At 31.2% G+C, this 22378-nt stretch overlaps 1 protein-coding gene across 1 annotated transcript; it reads left to right on the top strand.

The window, feature by feature from the left end:
* Positions 1 to 1984: 1984 nt before the first annotated feature.
* On the top strand, positions 1985 to 7862 carry LOC124361431 (procathepsin L-like). Its single transcript, XM_046815480.1, has 7 exons — positions 1985 to 2002; positions 2687 to 2788; positions 3175 to 3327; positions 4873 to 5055; positions 5813 to 6004; positions 7282 to 7447; positions 7561 to 7862. The coding sequence occupies exons 2-7, from the start codon at positions 2687 to 2689 to the stop codon at positions 7767 to 7769; spliced, it is 1005 nt and encodes a 334-aa protein (XP_046671436.1). The 5' UTR covers positions 1985 to 2002; the 3' UTR covers positions 7770 to 7862.
* The last annotated feature ends 14516 nt before the right edge of the window (positions 7863 to 22378 follow it).

Genomic DNA, 22378 nt, shown 5'->3' with positions numbered 1-22378 from the left:
CTCAGGGTATATACAGTTCGATAAGTATTTATTAAAAATATGATATAAGACATATTTTATTTCATGAAAAATTAATGTAATAAATTGTAGTTGAATTCTATCATTTTCAACAGCATTTGATGAAATTTTAATTAATTCCCTGTGTATCATATCATTATTTACATTGTGAAATGAGAAAACATTATTTACATCCAAATTTAATCTAAATTGCTTATAATAATTTGTTAATCCAACATTGATCTGAATATCTATACCTCAAAAATAGTTATTTAATTCATTCAGATTTACAACAGGATCCGACAAACACTTAGGTGCTTTACCTGCACCCTGATTTTTTACCAACTTCCATAAATCCTTATTAGTTTTATTAGGATCCAACAAAGATCCAAAATGCCTATTTCTGGCATCTCTCAACATACGCTTAATTATATTTCATAAAAGCCTATAATTACTCCAAACCATAGGTTCTTTAGTTCTTAAATACCTTCTATATACAATATCTCTGTCTTTCATAAGATTTTTCAATTCATCATTTATCCACGGGCAAGAATTTCTTTTTTTTATATTTTCCTTTCAGGCACATATTTAATATACAGTTTGTCTATCATACTACATAAAATTTAACTTATGTGTTAACACATTCACTAAGATAAATTTGATAACAATTCAGCTGTGAACATTCATGCTTCAATTCGTTTATATTAATGTTTTTAAAATCTCTTATAACTATAACATCATTAATTTTATACAGTTTAACTTTTAGATTTAGTTCAATAAATAGCAAGTCAAGGTACGAGATTCCAGATACAGGTACCTGACCAAATGTTTTAACTCTATTGCAGTCATTAACAATTGATAAATCTAAAAAATTATCTGAATCAGGTAGGTGGTACGTTGAATCCAATGGTAAAACAGATAAATTTAAACTGTTCAACAAATTTAACAATACATTTTTTAAGGAAATATTCTATCTATATTAAAAGTTACATTAAAATCTCCTACAACTAATAAGTTATTATAAACAGGTAATATGTTTGCCTAACATTAATAAATCCCAATTTCTGAGGCAACAATTATATGAAAAAAGCTATCATTAAATAAATTTAAAAATATTCTTTACGCACCCTAAAATTTTCTACATTTATATGCGCTACTCTCAAAAACCTCCTAGACTGATCAAATGTATCTCTTGAAATTTGAGAGAGAGAGAGAGAGAGAGAGAGAGAGAGAGAGAGAGAGAGAGAGAGAGAGAGAGAGTGGTGCTTTTAAATCATTTCTCTTTCGTGCTTGGAGGTCGGACATATGAATTTTTACATTTGGTTTTCTGTACCAATTACTATAAAAACTGTCTATGACTCTATCAAAGCATACCCTTGTTACACGGGACTTATGGTTTCAAGGCTTAATAATTGTTTTTATTTTACTGCTATCATTTTGAAAAAAAATGTTTTCGATACTTACTTTAGCATATATATCCTTACGTCTAAGTGTTTAAATATTTTATTTATTCAAAACAAACCTTTAGAAACTAAAGTTAGTGTAAACTCTGCTACAGTCGTCTACGTTTTATAACTATATTTATCGTAAATTAAAAAAGCTTTATTAATAATTTTTTTAGTACTATAGGTTTATTTTTATTTTGTATGTTATGTTCTTTTTACGCTATTAAAATTCCGTGTAAGTTTTAATGACAGATTAATCGATTATAATGACTGTGTACTTTAACGTAGAATTTTTCATGCAAGACGTTTCCCATAGTGATGGTTCTTACGCAACTGTAAAGCAGTCTTGGAAATTCCGTATTAATCTTTGTTTCAGTAAATATAAGTGCAATTAATTATGCACATGGAATATAATAATGGGAGGATATGGCTCAAGATAAAGCCATCAAGTGATAATACATTGACAATATTGAGTACTCGTCCACTTGACAAAGCGTATAAAATCTAAGAAGATTAGTCCATTATTTCAGTTAAGCATTCTGTCTAGATTGGTTTCAGTGGTAAGTGTAAAGAGGTACTAATTATATTTCAAATATTTACTACGTTAAATTTATTACATATAACGATTGTTACGTTCAATGAAGGAAAAATAAGTACATTAAATAAATTACATTTTTAACTTAAACTACAGTATGTTGTTTTTAATCTATATTTTGCAATAACACGAATTTTCACGAAACGAATTGACACAATGAAGATGTTTTATCGCAAAACCAGATTTGTTTGAAAGGGATATAAATAACTTTGTATACCAACGTATACAAAGTTATTCTGCATAACGGTAAAATTTTCACTGAAAATTGAATAGTCAACACTTATTGGTTATTCATGCTGGTTTTAACAAATATATTACTGAAACATACAAGAAATACTCGCCTGACTAGCCCAATATGGTAGTAATACAGTGATGCATTAGTGGTTATCAGTCACCCAACAGGCATAGTATGTTCACGTTCCAAATTAGCATTGCACTCTTGTTCTATGATGAAAGAGGAAATACAGCAAGCACTGTTTACAGTTATAGACCTTTTCACCTCTGTAACATCTTCTGGCAAAGTACTACAAACTATTTCTGTCATGAATAATATTGCTCTTGGTTTGAAATAATATTATATCATTTTAAAATATTCATATCTGACCTTTTTCATAAATAAATATATGATTTAAAATTATCGATTTTTCAGATGGCTATGAAGTTTGTCTTTCTCTTTTCTCTGGCGATGGTGGCGCTCACACTATCTCTGGAGATGTCTGAGCATGAAATATCTCAATGGGAATTATTTAAGGTAAAAACTTGGCAATTAAAACAATTTATCTTAAAGCGTAGTAAATATTTAAATCTTTGAGCTTAATATATTTTTAATTTTAATTAATTCAAAATTTGATTCATAATATGTTCAAAATAATAAATGAAGTTCTTTAGTCATTTACTAAATCTATACGGTTATGAATATAAGTAAAGAATTTAAAAAAATGTATTGAACAGTAAATAAATTGCTCTTTCTTATAATATTCTTATATCAACTTAAATTGCACCTGCATGGATGTATTCTTATCTAATACATCAAATAATATAGCAATCATGTGTTTAGGTTTAGTACTATTAATTGCTGTAAGACAAAGCGATAAACACTTTTTAGATATGGATTACACGTATACAATATTGTCTTAGGTGCAAAACAATAAGGATTATATATCTAAAGGAGAAGAGGAAATGCGAAAGAGTATTTTCTTAAAAAATTTACGATTTGTCCGGGAACACAATGCTAAGTACAAGAGAGGAGAGGAAACATACGAAGTAGAAATCAACATTTTCGCTGATATGGTAAGCAATATTATATCTAAGAACATAAATAATTTTCACGAATGTGTTCTCTCACTTTTATCTAATTTAGCTACTAGCTAAGATCACTTTAAATTACACAAAAATAAATAAAGAAGCCTTAGACTATAGTGTTTAAAATTTAATAATAATGTAATTTATTTACATTTATGAATATATGTTACAGTCTTTTGAGGTGTAACATTAATTTTTGAACGTGTGAAATTTTAATTACACAGTAAATATAATTTAAAGTTTAGTACTCGAAGTTTTAAAAATAGAAGTATACTTTACAGTACAGCTTAATTGAATGTTGTTTTTTATTCCTTACCCTATAATATAATGCTGATAACTACCCCAGTTCAGATATATGCAATATACAATACAATATACAAATATATATTACTATAGCTATTGCACTATTATATTATAATGTTCACAACTTATGCCGGGATTGTGGCTTCGATACGCACTTAATACGATTTCCAACAGACGTAGTAGAGACGAAATAGTTTAAAGACATTTCCAGCGTAAAATAAAATAAATTGTGTACTGATAACAAGAAGCGGAAAAGGTTTGTATTTCGTGCCTGATATAACTTAAGCAAACCAAGTTTAAAAATAGAAAAAGTTCTTTTAGTAGTGTAATTATGAATTATCTCATTCCTTTTTAAGGTATTGGGATAATGTATTTTAGTTCCTTAAAGCTTATTTCTATATTTTATTAATGAAGAAAAATATTTTTTTAAATTCAAGTAAACACGCAAACAGAGTTTTCTACAAATGTTCTTTACAAGTTTGTTGCTCAGCCAAATACCATGGAATAAAATACACCATCGTAGAAATTATTATTATCTATGTGGGAATGAAGTTTTGTACCAAATTTAAAATGCAATATGAAATCTTAATCGAGATCTTTTTCCAAGATACGTTCAGTAAGTTACGTTTTAGAGCAGAGTTCTAACATTAACAGTTCCAGTAAGCAAACAATTGTAGTACAACGCAGGAGTGCGCTCGAATCGAATTTCACCGTCTCTTATCATTGACTTCAGTCTAGTATATCTTCTTTTTACTTTATAGATACGATTTTAATTTATTAAAATTTCATATAAATTATAGTTTATTTTGCTATATTTCCGTTTCCATCACAGTTACTCTTTAGACCTATGTAAATTAATCATTAACGCTGAGTTAAATGAATAGGAGAGACATGGCCTATTATCCAGCATATTGCTGATAATGTAGTAATGATGTTCGTGCAAAATTTAAAGTCTTTAGATAGGTTAATTTTTGAGATTTTGTGCAGACATATAGATATATGAACTGAAAGAAATGAAATATTACTAATGCTAAGTCTAGAATATTATATACCCACCCCAAATATCAGAAAGTAGCTTATATAAACCAATCAACAAGTTTACTATATACATGAATTAATTGTTTCTACTGGAAAAAGGATAATCTATAAGTTATCATGTGTAAAAAATAACGTGAAATATTATTCCTAGTTCGTAAAAAAATTAAATAATTTATAGTCATGTATTTACAGTCTCCTGACGAAATACTCTCAAGGAAGGGCTATCGACGACCAGAGGGAGAGCTACGCGGTGGGGAGCCCTTCAAGGAAACGACAGGAGTCGAGTTGCCTAATAATGTGGACTGGAGGAAGAAGGGAGCAGTAACTGAAGTGAAAGATCAAGGCTTCTGTGGGTCAGGCTGGGCTTTTAGTGCGGTTAGTTATCTTAATTTAGAACAAAAAAACAGTCCAATTAGATATAACATAATTTATTTTATATAATAAATCACACGTAATAATTACGAACATTAGCCAAGTAAGAAGTAGACATAATTACTAAGCACAGGAAAAAGTTTTAATAACTTGAATAGTATTTGTACGTGGTTATCATGCTTTTTATAAAAATACAGATCATAGAATGTAGTCATGGTACATTTATATCAAAAACATTAACCAACCCCCATACTTGAACGTATATTTTATACTCCAATTAAAAAGTTTACATCTTAGTCGTAAATTCTGCGTTGGTGAACGTATTTTATAGATATTAGTTATATAAATTCTAGTATTAAGTCTTATCTTAAAATGATTTATTTTGAAATTTGTTTTATGCATTGCTATAATTTGGCACTCTTTTTTGTATTCAAAAAGCTATTTTGCTTGTCTTTAAATTGCAAGATAAATGAATATCAATATTAAGTAAAATAAATGTTTTATTAAATTTTATCATCATCGAATTTAGAAGCCTTTAATCAAATCCAGGATATATTCTTTAATATTTCCAGTAAATTTATGTAGTTATAATTAAAATGTAATATTCATTGAAATATAACAATTTCAAAACTTAAAAGGGTTTAAAGCCTTCAGTGAATTAAGAAACATTTCATCGAGTGTTACAGAATACTAAAAAAATAATGTATGTGTTTCAAAAACAATATGCAAAGGGTTTTTATGATACTTGTGTTTTTTACAGACTGGCAGTCTAGAGGGTCAGAACTTTCTGAAGACCAATACATTGGTATCGCTGAGTGAACAGAACCTGGTTGACTGCTCAACGGAAGATGGAAATCAGGGTTGTGAAGGCGGATGTCCGGAGAAGGCCTTCACTTACGTCAGCATTAACAAGGGCATTGACACAGAAGCATCGTATCCTTTTGAAGGCGAGGTTAGGTTATTGAAAAACAATTTTCCCTACATTGTATTAAATATCAAATCCATATAAATATATAATATAAATACTTTCTTTATTATTGGTTTATTAGTACATTGTCTATAGAAAAACTTGTGAGTTGGTCCCTCTTGTACTCATAACACGCATACGTGTTCATGGCAAGTTTATGAAATACATGTCAATCCTAGACTACAGTACGCTTTTTTAATTATTTATGTGTAATTGCGTTTGTTTTCTTTTATTTGCAAGCATGTTTAACCCACATTATCCTACTTGGACCTGTATAGGACACATCAGTGTTTAATGTCTTTAGTTCATGAAAGCAATACTGCACAAACAGCTGAGAGATAAGAGGAAACTATGAATGCCATATGGAAATTTGTGATCTAGTTTTACCTTTTTAATTAGGCCTGTTTATGATGAATGCTTTAACCATTCATATTTGGCTAAGAATGTTTGGATTTGTTATATAGGCTAAAAAAACCTGTGTTATACTTTTTTTTAAGGAATGTAACGTGTGTATATATATATATATATATATATATATATATATATATATATATTAATACTTTTCACATATTTAAATAAAGCTCTAGCTATGGTTGAAATAAAGTACTCAATGAAGTTGAAATACATTATTATAAAATAATAATTTTGTAAAAGGACGGAAGGTCTTGGGGAGATAATTTATCAATTTTTACTTAGCCACAATTAAACATTTGATGGTTTTTCCATCTAATAATTTAAAACATCAATTTCACTTGAATTCTATTAACGCATATTTCAACTTACCACAATTTCCTTGCAACGTTTGTTCATAATCTAATTATTAAAACAAACAATATTTTTATGAGCTGTTATAGTAAATTTGTATTACACAAATAAAATACTTGTCAAGGAATAAAATTTTATTTTAATGAAAATTAAATTTTTGCTTAATTCTGCAATGAGTTATCGAATGAAAGGTAATGAAGGCGTATATTTCACTCACTACATCTTCATGGAGCAAATCGTTCTTACAAGCCTCTATATCCATAAGTATTAAAATAAATAAGTTATTAGGCTGATAAATGTGTGTTTGTTTAGGTTTGTGTGGGTGTTTTGCGTTTAAATATATTAGCAACCATGCAGTGGACACATAGAACCTGACTAAGTTCAGTATAATAGTGATGAATAATACTGAATTAAAATTATATTTTCTTTGTTATATTATTTATTTTACCTACTAATTTACTGTTAACCAATATTTCAAAAATTATTATGTATTGCAGGACAATGACTGTCGTTACAATCCCAAGAACAACGGCGCTACAGGCGTAGGCTATGTGAGCCTCCCGACGGGCAACGAGACGAGCCTCCAAAGTGCTGTAGCCAAGATTGGTCCTGTCTCTGTCTGCATCGACGCAAGTCTTAAATCCTTCTATCTATACAAACGAGGTAAACTACTAGTATTGACAAATATTAGCTTGAAAGCCATATAGATCATAAGAATAACTTAGACAGTTTGATAATTTTTCGTTTTTTACAATTTGTTTCTATTACTGTTACAGGAGTTTACCGCCCGAAGGGATGCTCGACCGTGGATCTAGACCAATGTGTCTTGACTGTGGGATACGGCAATGTTAAGAAAGGAGGCGATTACTGGCTACTCAAGAACTCCTGGGGAACGAGTTGGGGAATGAATGGCTACATTATGATGGCCAGAAATCTCAACAACATGTGTGGAATTGCTACTGAAGCGAGCTACCCATTTGTGTGATTTTTCTCTCCTTATCACTGAAAAATATTAACTTATGTTTGTATTGAAAAACATCACAAGAATAAATCAAATACTATTTAAGTAGAAAATTAATTCTGTGTTATACATTTACCAAGAATGTAGTAATCAAAACTCAACTTTTAATTTTCAAAATATGATTATTGCTAAAAAAGTGTTTTAAAACCAAGTTCTTCAAAAGCGTGGGGGGATATTATGTAGAGTAATTTGAGCAACAAACTTTTCTGATGTAGTTATTTTGCTTATTTATCAATAAAGGTTGTGATTAATTTCCTTTCAGATTGTCAGGTCGTCTCTGTATTTGTGTCTGTCTTCCTGTGGATATATTAGGAACGTATTTAACTTTTAACTTAACCTTTTTTATATAACTTTTATTTCCAGATACATGAATGAGTTCGATGATGACGTACGTCCAGTCATGGAATTTGGAATTGTGTCGATTGTTATTGATGCCTCTTACTCAATAAGTTGTCAACTTCTCTCTTGTCTGCCTGAGGGCTGTAAAAATATATTATGTTATTTTATATGTGTATATATATATATATATATATATATATATATATAAAATGTATGTTATGTGTGTGTGTGTGTGTGTGTGTGTGTGTGTGTGTGTGTGTAGTCTTAGAAATGCATGAAAATATACTGTATAAGCCAAGCTGAGTAAAACAAACCATTTTGAGTCCCAAAGATGTCAGTAGTTGGCACCTCCAATGAAGTTAATAATAGAGGGCAGTTCAATATAGTGTTGTTTTATTTTAAATTTATACTTATTTTATTCCTCATTGTGTGTGTGTGTGTGTGTGTGTGTTTTATTTTCTGCATTGATGTTTTTGTCTATTTCTACTCGGGATATCTCCGGAGCTAAATGAGATTTAGACTTAGTTTTTCATGTAACCTCAACGAAGCATGTCAATTTATTAAATGAAAAACCAAAATAAAATATTTTTTATCGCGAAAAAGAATTAGGCTACTGTAGAACTTTGTTCCAATGTAATGGGTAAAATTATGCTTTTTAATTTTAATTGTGTAACAATTATACTTTTTCTCTCTTTGTAAAACACTATGTATTCACACACATTCTATTGCCAAAATCATTTTAACTCGCTTCTCAGAGTAGGAGTTATAAAATGTTAGTCCATACGGAATTGAAAGAACACACACACACACACACACACACACACATATATATATATAATACATGCTGTTGCATTGATCCAGCCAAATAAAGATTTCTGAAGTTGCCAAGACGAGCTGTAACCTCTTGTTGAAATACAGTGTGAGTTAAAAGTATGGATACACTCTGTTTAGTTTTTAATGTATACAGATGTAGGGATGGTAGTAAGGACATATTTCTAGGAAATAGAAGTGAACTTTTTAGTTATTAGTAAACCTTTTCCATTTCCTAAAAATGAGATTGGGGAGGGGTTTAAATGTAGAAATTTAAAGACTCATTAAGTGACCCATTGGAAAGGTCTTCATAAAAGAAGAACAATAGAGACTTGAGCCCCCACATTTAAACTTTTTGAGCCAGCCCCCTCTCTCAATATGGGCAACGTTGTAACAGTGACTAAAGCATTAATTTCTATTTCTTAGAAAGGAGTTGACAGCTCTATCCCTTGGTATTTATCCTAAAAACCTAAAGAGAATGTACCCATACTTTTAAATCACACTATATATTTACCATTTGTTTGTAAGTGTGTAGCCATATCGAGCGTTTCTTATTCATACAAAATAGGTTATTAAAGGGAACCTTCGATATTTTTAACTTCATTACATAACCGCTCACTACTATTACAGAACATACCTCATTGATAAAAAAATTGATGGAACTAATTTCTTTCCCGTTTGATTAAAAGATTCTCCTATAACAAAAAGAACGTCCAATTATAAGTTACAGCACAGTGGAAGCCACCAAATTTACAGTTTAACTGTCCATTGAAAGAATCAGCAGAAAACATTGTATATGTTACTTTAATGATATTCTTTCTCACACTTGAATCCAACGTATAGGAAAATGTGGGTACCACCAACACACCATTACAGTTCATTGATTGTTATAAAATACTATTCTGTATTAATTTTAAAGTATTCTTTGTATAGTATGTTTCTACATTATTTCCTAATTCCTGTATCAATATATAGAAAATAAAAAAATAGTGACACTAATAAGTCACATTAAATATTTGAAAAATTATAAACAGAACCTGCAATGAATAAGATACGTTTGAATCTATAAAATTACATGATGAGTAAATAAGTCTGATATTGGAGAAATAAATGGGATAGGTTGGGAAAATTCCTCTTCGCATTAAAATATTTTACCTTTGCGAACAGTGCATCATGCCAAACTCCCAAATGTCTAGTGTTCATTCGTAAACAAACAGCCGTTATTTCCAACATATAGTTGAAACATTATTCCACATATAATGCCGTGGGAACACTATTAGTTCCTAAAGGACGAAACTTTTTGTGGAAAGGATATTCTTTGTTGTCATATGAACTCATCATTTATGTAATACAGTGTATAAACGGAAGAGTTTAAAACTTATGCCAAACAAAATTAATAGCTTTTGAATAATAATTTTAATAACATTAGTGAAAAATATACTCGGGATCCTGAGAAGAAAGGAACAATGAAACAAAATATCTTTTCATCCAATAACAGCACTCATGAGTATAGTACCTGTTTATTTTTTTTTAAAACGGTTCAAAACGGAAGGTGGATTATCATAAAATTAGCAATAACGGCTTTTGTTGTATTGGTCAGGTTGTTATTTAACTTAGTTCACACCTCTTTGCCAAATTCGTTTACTTATAATTATGTGGAACATCCATGACGGTTATGACTTGTATTACATAATTATATTATAATTGTTTTAATTTCAGTGATTATATCGATTTTAATCAATATTACGTTAGGAACCTCAAAGTGAAAACTTTAGTGAAATAATTAGAAACAAATTTGAAACCCTAGTTCCTAATTAAATACGATAAGGTTAATGATAATAATTATGCTATGATCAATGAATGTGTATATATAATTCATTTTGTAATAATAACCAATTATTGTTTTGATATAATAAATTAAAATTATAAGGCAATATTATCTGCACATGCGATTCAACACAATCAGAATAAACTAAAAAGTTACATCGACCTACAAGGAATTTACCATTTAGAGCGAAATCCCATCCTCAGAATAAATCTGATTAGTTTCAGAGATGAGTGAATTATAGTAGTAGCCCTGAGAATTTAAATATGACTATTATTTGCTAAAATGTAATAGTTACTATTGTATTTTTTACAAAGTTCTTCAATATCAGGCGCTTAACTGAACTTAAAAGTATAATTCTAATATAAGAACATATTCAGTTTCTTATTACTAGTAATAATAAGTACTAAAACTGATATACCTATTTAGTTTGAAGCTACAGTCACTAATTGGCTAAGGAGTAGCAGCTAGTTCCAGTTATTCCTGTTCTATTAGTTATTCTGGAAAATAATGTGCTTTAAGAAGTAAAAAGTCAATAAAGCATAAATTAGGGAGGGGTTAACCACCCTAAACATCATGGGTATTGTTCAAATCAGGTAACCCTTTCAGTCCGTTGGCTGACTAGTAGTCCATTTTATTAATTAATTTTACTAGAGCGAAACACTGTTAAGAGGGGAAAGAATCAGATAAATGTAAAACTCACCGCAACAAAACCCGTATTATTCATCAAAACTAAAGGTAATACATACAGTTCTCAAAATCTGCATAAATAAGATAGGTACAGGTTTCAACGTTAGTCAATTATCGGCAACATCCCTTCTTCAGTGTGATGTGCGAAGCACGCGACTTACTAGCCTTATAAAGGATCGTCACAATTGACAGTTTATTGGTTCAAAGCTCCTGTCACCACTCAGTAATCGAGTGAGTCCCATGTTATCACTATCAAATACCATTTACCACCCTCTGTTGTAGAGAATATAAGTCCACACTTTTCATTTGTTTTGGAAAGTGGACTTTTGTATTAGGCGTCATAATAAAACTCTATTTGTAACATCTAATACGCAATTTTACCTAAGTTCTTATAGGATGGTTTAATTATATTGTTGTAAAATAATTAAATCCAAAAATAAAGAGAAACGGCGGCCATTCTACGGATTTTTATGATAACAACATAAAAAGGAGTAATTGTACCAAAATGTAAAAAAACTTCTTATTTATTATCTATAACAAATGTATACTATCTCTTTTTTACGATTGGCCAAATATTATATGAGATTTAATCTTTTATGGTGTATGCCTGTTTGTACATGTTTTAGTTCCAAATTCTTCTGCAATTATGAACATCCACTTTAACTCATATTGTCGTTTTTCCATAAATAAAAGATTTGGTGTCTCTTAAAATAAAGAACAATATTTAAATATCATCATGATTTTCTGTAATTGTTTCTAAAATCTACTCGGAACTCCATAAATTGCAATACTAACTTGTAAACATGCCATGGACATACTTTTTATGAAAACATGGGCAATTGAGGAACAATGATGATAAGGGCGTTTGTGATAAGCACAATCATCGATCTCAATTTAGTCTATTTATAAATGGACATGGATACAACATTTCTAGTCTATAGCTCAAGATATCTTCACATCTCTCTTAGACAATTAGGCTAAGTGAAATTGTTGGCAATTTGGTTCAGAACACCAAATTTACGTTCGTTTCGTTTGGCACGTACGTTTAACAGAAGGTAAAAATCAAATATAATTGTTCACATGAATAGTAATTATAGCATTTATTTAATACATGTAATGAGTTGCCAAAAACATTCATGACAGTGACCATGTAGGGTCATAATATATTGATATTTGCGATAGCAGTATATTCGTCAAAACAAATCGTGTTAATACTTTTAAATAATTGTGAAAACATAGACATAGTATAGAATTTAGTAAAAGTTATTTTAATAGTGAAAAGAGCTTTTAGATTAAACGTAAATCATTTGTATTTTATGAAGCGTGTGTCGATTTCAGTCTGGTTTAAGATAAAGAAGAGTATTGTGAAGAGTACTGCGGCTGATACAAACATCCTACAAACGTGTTGCTGCATTAACCAAAAGAAAAATATTGCAGGTAAATGCTCAAAAAGGTTGTGAGGATCAATTTTACATGTGGTTTAATGAGCAGCAACACGCTATTGCGAGACAACTATAGTAGCCCTTGTCTACATGTAAACAAGGTCGTCTCCTATTGACTGGATACCAAATGTATACTGCATCACACCTACTAGTCTTAACTTGTCAGAAACCGTATATAACTACAACAACGCGCATTGTATGATGACCTCATTGTAAATGGGTAACAAATATGTACAGTGTCACATCACTAGCTTTCACTTGTTAGAAACAGTATATAACTACAACAACGCGCATTGTATGATGACCTCATTGTAAATGGGTAACAAATATGTACAGTGTCACATCACTAGCTTCATTTGTCAGAAACCGTACATAACTGCAACAACGCGCATTGTATGATGAGCTCCTCATTGTAAATGGGTAACAAATATGTACGGTGTCACATCACTAGCCTTCACTTGTCAGAAACCGTACATAACTACAACAACGTGCATTGTATGATGACCTCCTTGTAAATGGGTAACAAACTATGTACGGTGTCACATCACTAGCCTTCACTTGTCAGAAACCGTACATAACTACAATAACGCGCATTGTATGATGACCTCCTTGTAAATGGGTAACAAATATGTACAGTGTCACATCACTAGCCTTCACTTGTCAGAAACCGTATATAACTACAACAACGCGCATTGTATGATGACCTCCTTGTAAATGGGTAACAAATATGTACGGTGTCACATCACTAGCCTTCACTTGTCAGAAACCGTACATAACTACAACAACGCGCATTGTATGATGACCTCCTTGTAAATGGGTAACAAATATGTACGGTGTCACATCACTAGCCTTTCACTTGTCAGAAACCGTACATAACTGCAACAACGCGCATTGTATGATGACCTCCTTGTAAATGGGTAACAAATATGTACGGTGTCACATCACTAGCCTTTCACTTTGTCAGAAACCGTACATAACTGCAACAACGCGCATTGTATGATGACCTCCTTGTAAATGGGTAACAAATATGTACAGTGTCACATCACTAGCCTTTCACTTGTCAGAAACCGTATATAACTACAACAACGCTGCATTGTATGATGACCTCCTTGTAAATGGGTAAACAAACTATGTACGGTGTCACATCACTAGCCTTTCACTTGTCAGAAACCGTACATATAACTACAACAACGCGCATTGTATGATGACCTCCTTGTAAATGGGTAACAAATATGTACGGTGTCACATCACTAGCCTTCATTTGTCAGAAACCGTACATAATAACTACAACAACGCGCATTGTATGATGACCTCCATTGTAAATGGGTAACAAATATGTACGGTGTCACATCACTAGCCTTTCACTTGTCAGAAACCGTACATAACTACAACAACGCGCATTGTATGATGACCTCCTTGTAAATGGGTAACAAATATGTACGGTATCACATCACTAGCCTTCACTTGTCAGAAACCGTACATAACTACAACAACGCGCATTGTATGATGACCTCCTTGTAAATGGGTAACAAATATGTACGATGTCACATCACTTCACTTGTCAGAAACCGTACATAACTACAACAACGCGCATTGTATGATGACTTCCTTGTAAATGGGTAACAAATATGTACGGTGTCACATCACTAGCCTTCACTTGTCAGAAACCGTACATAACTACAACAACGCGCATTGTATGATGACCTCCTTGTAAATGGGTAACAAATATGTACGGTATCACATCACTAGCTTTCACTTGTTAGAAACCGTACATAACTACAACAACGCGCATTGTATGATGACCTCCTTGTAAATGGGTAACAAATATGTACGGTATCACATCACTAGCTTTCACTTGTTAGAAACAGTATATAACTACAACAACGCGCATTGTATGACGACTTCCTTGTAAATGGGTAACAAATATGTACGGTGTCACATCACTAGCTTTCACTTGTTAGAAACCGTACATAACTACAACAACGCGCATTGTATGATGACTTCCTTGTAAATGGGTAACAAATATGTACGGTGTCACATCACTAGCTTTCACTTGTTAGAAACAGTATATAACTACAACAACGCGCATTGTATGATGACCTCCTTGTAAATGGGTAACAAATATGTACGGTATCACATCACTAGCCTTTCACTTGTTAGAAACAGTATATAACTACAACAACGCGCATTGTATGATGACCTCCTTGTAAATGGGTAACAAATATGTAAGGTGTCACATCACTAGCTTTCACTTGTTAGAAACAGTATATAACTACAACAACGCGCATTGTATGATGGCCTCCTTGTAAATGGGTAACAAATATGTACGGTATCACATCACTAGCTTTCACTTGTTAGAAACCGTACATAACTACAACAACGTGCATTATATGATGACCTCCTTGTAAATGGGTAACAAATATGTACGGTGTCACATCACTAGCCTTCACTTGTCAGAAACCGTACATAACTACAACAACGTGCATTGTATGATGACCTCCTTGTAAATGGGTAACAAATATGTACGGTGTCACATCACTAGCCTTCACTTGTCAGAAACCGTACATAACTACAACAACGCGCATTGTATGATGACCTCCTTGTAAATGGGTAACAAATATGTACGGTGTCACATCACTAGCCTTCACTTGTCAGAAACCGTACATAACTACAACAACGTGCATTATATGATGACCTCCTTGTAAATGGGTAACAAATATGTACGGTGTCACATCACTAGCCTTCACTTGTCAGAAACCGTACATAACTACAACAACGTGCATTGTATGATGACCTCCTTGTAAATGGGTAACAAATATGTACGGTGTCACATCACTAGCCTTCACTTGTCAGAAACCGTACATAACTACAACAACGTGCATTGTATGATGACCTCCTTGTAAATGGGTAACAAATATGTACGGTGTCACATCACTAGCCTTCACTTGTCAGAAACATTATATAACTAAAACAACACGCATTGTAATATCATCTCAAGATTGAAATAATAATTGTTGATTCTATAAACCTTACTGAGTGGTTTAGTTCTATAAATGTAAACAAAATAAACAAGGTGGTTAAATCAATAAACTATATCGTTCCTCTATTATCAAATATTTTTTCACAGCACATCAGATTAATTTAAATCTGTTCCGTCAATAATAACCTGTTCTTGCTCTAAGGCAACTTTAGAGACCAAAATGGGGTTTCTTGTAACTTTAGAATGCAGTAGAGCGTGGCCCGGAAAGTTTTTACAATATGGATAGTTCTATATCATTACCAGTGACCCTAATAATGATTATGTAAAATTTAAATGCTATCGGTGCAGTATTTCTTACTTGATTTATTCACAGACATGCACGCGCACAAACACGCGCGCGCTCAAGATAGAGGGAGGGATAACATAATATTTTTATATATTAGTATCCATAACACATCATAGTAGTCGTGAAAAGTTTATATACCAAAAACAGCAGTGTTTTATTCTTTTAATCATATTAAAACTACAGCAAACTTTGAGATGAAGGATCTAAAGTCAGAGGTTCACAAGCCTACGGGAAAGAAACAGGGAATAGAGCTAAAAGGAGGACAAAAAAGACAACCAATCCCTAATTAACTAAGAACCCTCCCTTCCCACATCGATGGGATAGCAACCAAAGGCCTCACCTTCAGTTGCCAACGCATTATTTATGAACATTTGCAGTAGTCACATTTAACTGAGAACGGCCAAGTTAGTAGTATATCAACTCTGCATCACCGAAACGACCTACCCGTCCAACTTAACAAGGAGACATCTCAAATTAATGCCAACACAGAGGAGCTCTACGTGAGGCAGAGTGAATAGACTGAACCAAGGCCCAAAATCCAAAGGATCATTATTTTGTTTGTTGAATCTCAAAGAAAGAAAAAGTTTATTGCGTCGCTACAACTTGGCCAAGGTTCACACATGTCCACTGAGCTATAACCAATTATATCACCCTCTTAACGCAGTTTAAATGCTGTGATGTGTTTGAAAGTTCCCGAATTATTGTTATTCCTTTGTGCAGAACAATGCTTTAGTTGCACACGAAAACATATAAGTAAGGCATCACTTATAAGAAGTTCGTGGATACAGTTTTTAAACTATTTCCTTTTCTTTATTTCCACCATTATCAGTGTATTACTGCGTTTTACTGTATGTGGTATACTGGATGTAATATCACCACTCACACGTTATCCATTGAATTACATATAATGTTACAACTGTATTGCTACTGAATGATATATTCCTACATTATTCCCTATATATATATATACTCGTATATCTCTTATATTAATACAGCAGAAGGCAAACTTTGGAATTTGAACCATATAAGCTAGTGCAGAACTGAGTAATTATACATTTTTTATAAATATAGTAATAATATATATGTATAAATATTTTTTATTTTACTGGGTAATTTAAAAGAAAGAAATTTTTCTATCAATTTTTTTTTTTTTGCTTCAGCATGAGTCAGGGTTTGTTAAGGATGTTAAATATCGTGGATGGTGAATTTATCTAACTAGAATTCTATATTCATAAATTAACACGAATTTATAAAAATAAATTTGAATAACTAAGTAAATTACCGTTACACTCAATCATGATATAACTGACTTCGTAATAGAGTATACTTGAAAAATTATTTATTCGATATCCAGCTTGAGGTTGAAAGTCGGATGTTGTCTGCACTTTTCCAAAATTCATTTTGGAATGATTTCATCCCACTTTCCAAGCTCTGAGATGTGTTATGTTCATTAACAAACTTCGCCTGACTAGATTAAGTTAAATTAATTCATTTATAACTGAAATTTTACTATATAAAATAGTGGTCTCGACATTCAAACTTCAGATAAATCGACTTTAATCATAGCAATCAATCAATGTGATTAAATTGATAATAACCTGGTTGGAAACCGTTATAAAATCTGAATAGAGTTAAATTTATAGTTTGTGTCCAGCATTTACCTGCTAAATTGCTAATACCAACATCGGCCTAGCCATCATATTAATTAATTGAAGCGAAATCAGATGAAACTGTTTGCTTCAATAATAAATCCGATTAGCTTAACAAGTCTACAGCATTACTATAATATTAAAACAATTCTAAATTTAGTATCTGCTAATCTCACAATACAATAATTAGTTTACGGGTTTCAAAGAAACTCAAATCGTATAAAACGACAGATAGGTTACTAATATGAAATTTAGAATATCAGTTCACTAAATTCTAGCACTCACTTCATACTTTTAAAGATTTCCGCGATCCTTATTTTCATACTGTTTATTTACTTTTGTTTGTTTTATGTTCTTTATATTTCATTAAATGTATGCGTCTGAAGACTGTTTTTACCGATATAAAGTGCCAACGTTTTCAAGATAAGGTTATTTGTAAAGTTATTTATTAAAAGTAATATATATATATATATATATGTATATATATATATATATATATATATATATACGCTCTTTATGAGTGAAACGAAGACTACGTTGTAGATCCTTTGAAACCATCAGCTGAATTCATCTTTGCAAACCATAACTAGCAGTAATACGTATTTCTGCAGTATTTCTTGAGGAATAATTCCTGCTAAAAATACAAGATTTAGAAAGTAATTGTACCTAAAAGATAAAAGTCTAGAACAACTACAAAGTAAAATGCTGTTTCATTAATATTTACTGATTTTGGTGGGAAAGAAGTCGATTAACAAACTACGACGTCGGTAGACTTGGCTCTGCAATAACCTTAGAAAACAGAGCTCAAACAATTTGCATTCCAAAAGATTAGTAGTGCACTCTAGTTAAGAAGAACCTAATACCAACTGCGGTGAAGAATGAATTGAAAAATAAACTACGAAATCGCCTAAAACAAATTAAAAAATGTCGGGAAAATGTTAAGGACCAGTAACTGAATGTCCGATTCGTTGGTTATTTGGTGCAGACCAGTTGTGTGATCTGTATTATTTATCTAGATATCAATAATTATTTTAGGTTTCGGACACATGTTTGTTTCCTTGATACTGTGCATAGCGTTGACAACCACGATGTTTATTGTGATTCTTGACTTTTCGTGACATAACGCTCCGGTATATCCTGTTTCTTTTAATCTTGATTGCAGTAATGTTTAGGCTAATATTCCACTCCTGGAAGGCATTTGATTACAAACATGTTACTGATTTATTTTATCAACGAATGATGGAAAACTTTTGAAAGATTTTACTAATTCGTACAATTGAATGTTTAGAACATTTCGGCCATTTTGAGAACCATCTTTAGTTTGGATTTTCTCTTAATACATTGATATGACACCAGCCACATAAACGCGATAGTTTTATTACTTAATAATAGAAATATTCAAAAATAAATATAAATAATTTGCCAAGTCTTTGTAAGTACTGTTTTACAAAGCATGGTATATTATATAAAACTCAAATGTCAGGAATAAATATATATTTATGTATATTTTCTGTGCATTAGAGTACGAATACGAGATAAACCAGTCAGAGTCGGCTGTCAATGTATATTTTGGTTGTCTATCCAGATTGTTCTTACTTCCTCCTCGATTGACTTCATTTTTCCCCGAACATTATTTGTAAGTAGGGAAAGCCATTATTTCCAGAAAACATGAAAGCTTTCACTCTGAAGTCAGTAAATAAATTTGAAACTGTTTCTTAAGTATTATTTACTATCTCCTGGATTTTAAATGAATCTAGTTTAACAAAGTATTATAAAAATGTTTGGTACTAAAAACTTACACGCAAAACATTCTACCTGAAATAACTATAACAACTTTGGAAATGGCATACTTTCACTGAAATTATGGAACACTTTACGAAAATACTGAGGGCTGTCTGGTAAGGATGAGATCATATAAGAAGTCAAATGAGCCCATACAAGAATCGTTAGGTTTTGTCACTTATACACGTAATATCGTCATATACCACAAAGCTTCACACATTTAAATCCTTATTTATGCAGAATATATCAAATTTCTAATATAATCACATAGCTTTCATATCATTATCATCGGTGGTGTTTAACATATTTAGTCTTTATAGCTTTATAACCATTAGAAAAATATAGCTTATTCTTACGAAAACCTATAGATTTTTATTAGTTTGCTGATACTAATTGTAAACCGACAATTTAAACTATAAACGCTTTTACCTCAGGTATGTTTATAATGATTATAGAAACGATAAAGACTAAGTAAGGACCTTTGGTTATTATCGTATTCAGCATAACCGAGGTAAAAAATTAGCTAATTAATAAATCAATGATTATATTTATTTTCGAAGCCTAAATAAAAACTTGTTTTATTTCATGCAGACAATACAAAAATATTAGTGCGCTTAAAGTTTTCATGTGCCATATATCAAAGTGAAAAATTTATATGCAAAACAACTTTTACAAAATTGTTGTATGCCTGAGACAGTCATCATTATCCTGCTGTAAATATCATATTTACATGCGATAGTAATCTACATATATCCTTAAGTGACTGATTTTTACCAGCAAGTAGATTCCACGCTAGATAAAATGAAACCGATTGATACATACGCCTTTCACTAACTGCAAATATAAATATATAAGTAAATAAATAACTCTAACAGTATATTCCATTTACTGATGAGGATGATTGTTAGCGACAAAAAACATTTTTACTGTTCAGTCTTTTCCAATTCAAAACATGAAGCTTCCCTTGGTAGTCTAGGAGCTGCGATGTAAATTCCATTTTACATAATTGACCCATAACTTTTTACTGCCGCGTATTTTATACATCTATATTATATATATAAATTATATTGTATATTTATATATATATATATATATATATATATATATATATAAATGATATGCCACATAATTTTAAATATTTGTTTTTAAATCTTAAATACTATTATCAGCCACGTAAACATAGACATTTTATGATATGCCACATAATTTTAAATATTTGTTTTTAAATCTTAAATACTATTATCAGCCACGTAAACATAGACATTTTATGATTTGCTACTTAACTCTCCACATAATGTCTTCCTGTAACTAGTATATTTGTTCCTAAATGCTGTCATTTAGTACTCCATTGGTTGGTAGCTTGATAACGTATCCCAAAGCGTTTTTCCAAACAACCTTAAAGAAATTCCGGCAAACATGAGGGGCAGTTGAAAGCACTAAATCTCGACATTACTCGGCAGTTGAATCGGTAAACATTTCTTGCATCCATTTTCCAGCCTCTCGAGTGAAAGAAAAATTATAATCCCTCGGTCGGCTATTGGAATGTTTTTTCTATTACACTACCGATTCTTAATAATTTTAGCCCACAATAATTAAGATCGGATAGGCTAATCTATCAAAATAGTCGTAAAGATGTTCCACTACCGTTCCGCAGGTCTTATATAGGACCGTGGACATAGCCATCCAACACCTTTGTCATGTCAACACAATGAAAATGCAGGACAATGCTTTCGATCAAACAGAACAAATCAAAACGTTACTTAACGTCGTGTTCCATGCAGTGTGCTGCCCGCCTTATAGTTACTAAATATTGTATTCAAAATTAGTATAAATTTTATTGTAATAATTATACAGCTTAGATGAGTGTAAAATGCTAACCATTTGATGGTAAACTCAGTAAATGTCACATACCTTTAGTGTCGTACAAGTTATCCTCATTAACTAATTACTATTCCGCTGGATAGTACTAAAGGACACTTTCGATTATTTAGGAAAAGATATTCTACACGATCCAAAAGGGATTAAAAGGTAATACATTTTATATACAACAATAAATTATGTATCATAGACTAACGTTGGAAATGTCTAATTTGATAGTCAAGAAATTTTATGTATTTCGCTGAGTTTTATTATTGTGCGCCCATACTGAACCGTATTATGGACGTTTTTTAAACCGAGATATATTTTGAATGTAAGTAATGCAGTACTTTTAATTAAATTACGGTCGAAAAAAAATTTAAAATATATGTTCTTATTAATTATATAGAGCTGTTTAAATTTACCTTCTATAAATAGTCTTTAATTGTAAACAGGTAAAACACATTGTTAGATGTAGTACGTAAATATGGTGAATTAACAATATTTTGACATATAATTATTTTTTGTGAAAATACTGTATTTTTTAGTTTTGCCATGTGTAATTGAACACAATCTTTGTGAATTATTCTAATTTAACTGCATTTCAAGATGATAACTCAATATAATTTGATTCTTCATTCATGTATTTTAGAAAACCTTTACGTTTCTTTATTATTATTTCAACTTCAACAGCTTCCTACAACCTCCAATGTAAGACTCACCTACAAATGTAACTTTAGTTGTTCATTCACGCGTAACCCATCCAATTCGGTTTTTAATATGTCTAACTTAAACTTCAGTTTAAAAAATAAGGTTTGTGGAACTCATTTTCATTTACTGAAATGTGATTAAA

Source organism: Homalodisca vitripennis, chromosome 4 (assembly GCF_021130785.1).
Source record: "Homalodisca vitripennis isolate AUS2020 chromosome 4, UT_GWSS_2.1, whole genome shotgun sequence".
In the NCBI taxonomy this organism is placed as follows: Eukaryota; Metazoa; Arthropoda; class Insecta; order Hemiptera; family Cicadellidae; genus Homalodisca; species Homalodisca vitripennis.
Note: the sequence above shows the minus strand (reverse complement) of the source record. Positions and strands in the feature narration are given on the sequence as shown.

What these genes read in the sequence shown, in the direction of transcription:
- LOC124361431 (XM_046815480.1), top strand. Translation starts at nt 2,687, where the DNA reads ATGGCTATGAAGTTTGTCTTTCTCTTTTCTCTGGCGATGGTGGCGCTC. An exon ending in TCAACATTTTCGCTGATATG is followed by an intron (nt 3,328 to 4,872) that starts GTAAGCAATATT and finishes ATGTATTTACAG; the next exon opens with TCTCCTGACGAAATACTCTC. An exon ending in CTTCTATCTATACAAACGAG is followed by an intron (nt 7,448 to 7,560) that starts GTAAACTACTAG and finishes TTACTGTTACAG; the next exon opens with GAGTTTACCGCCCGAAGGGA.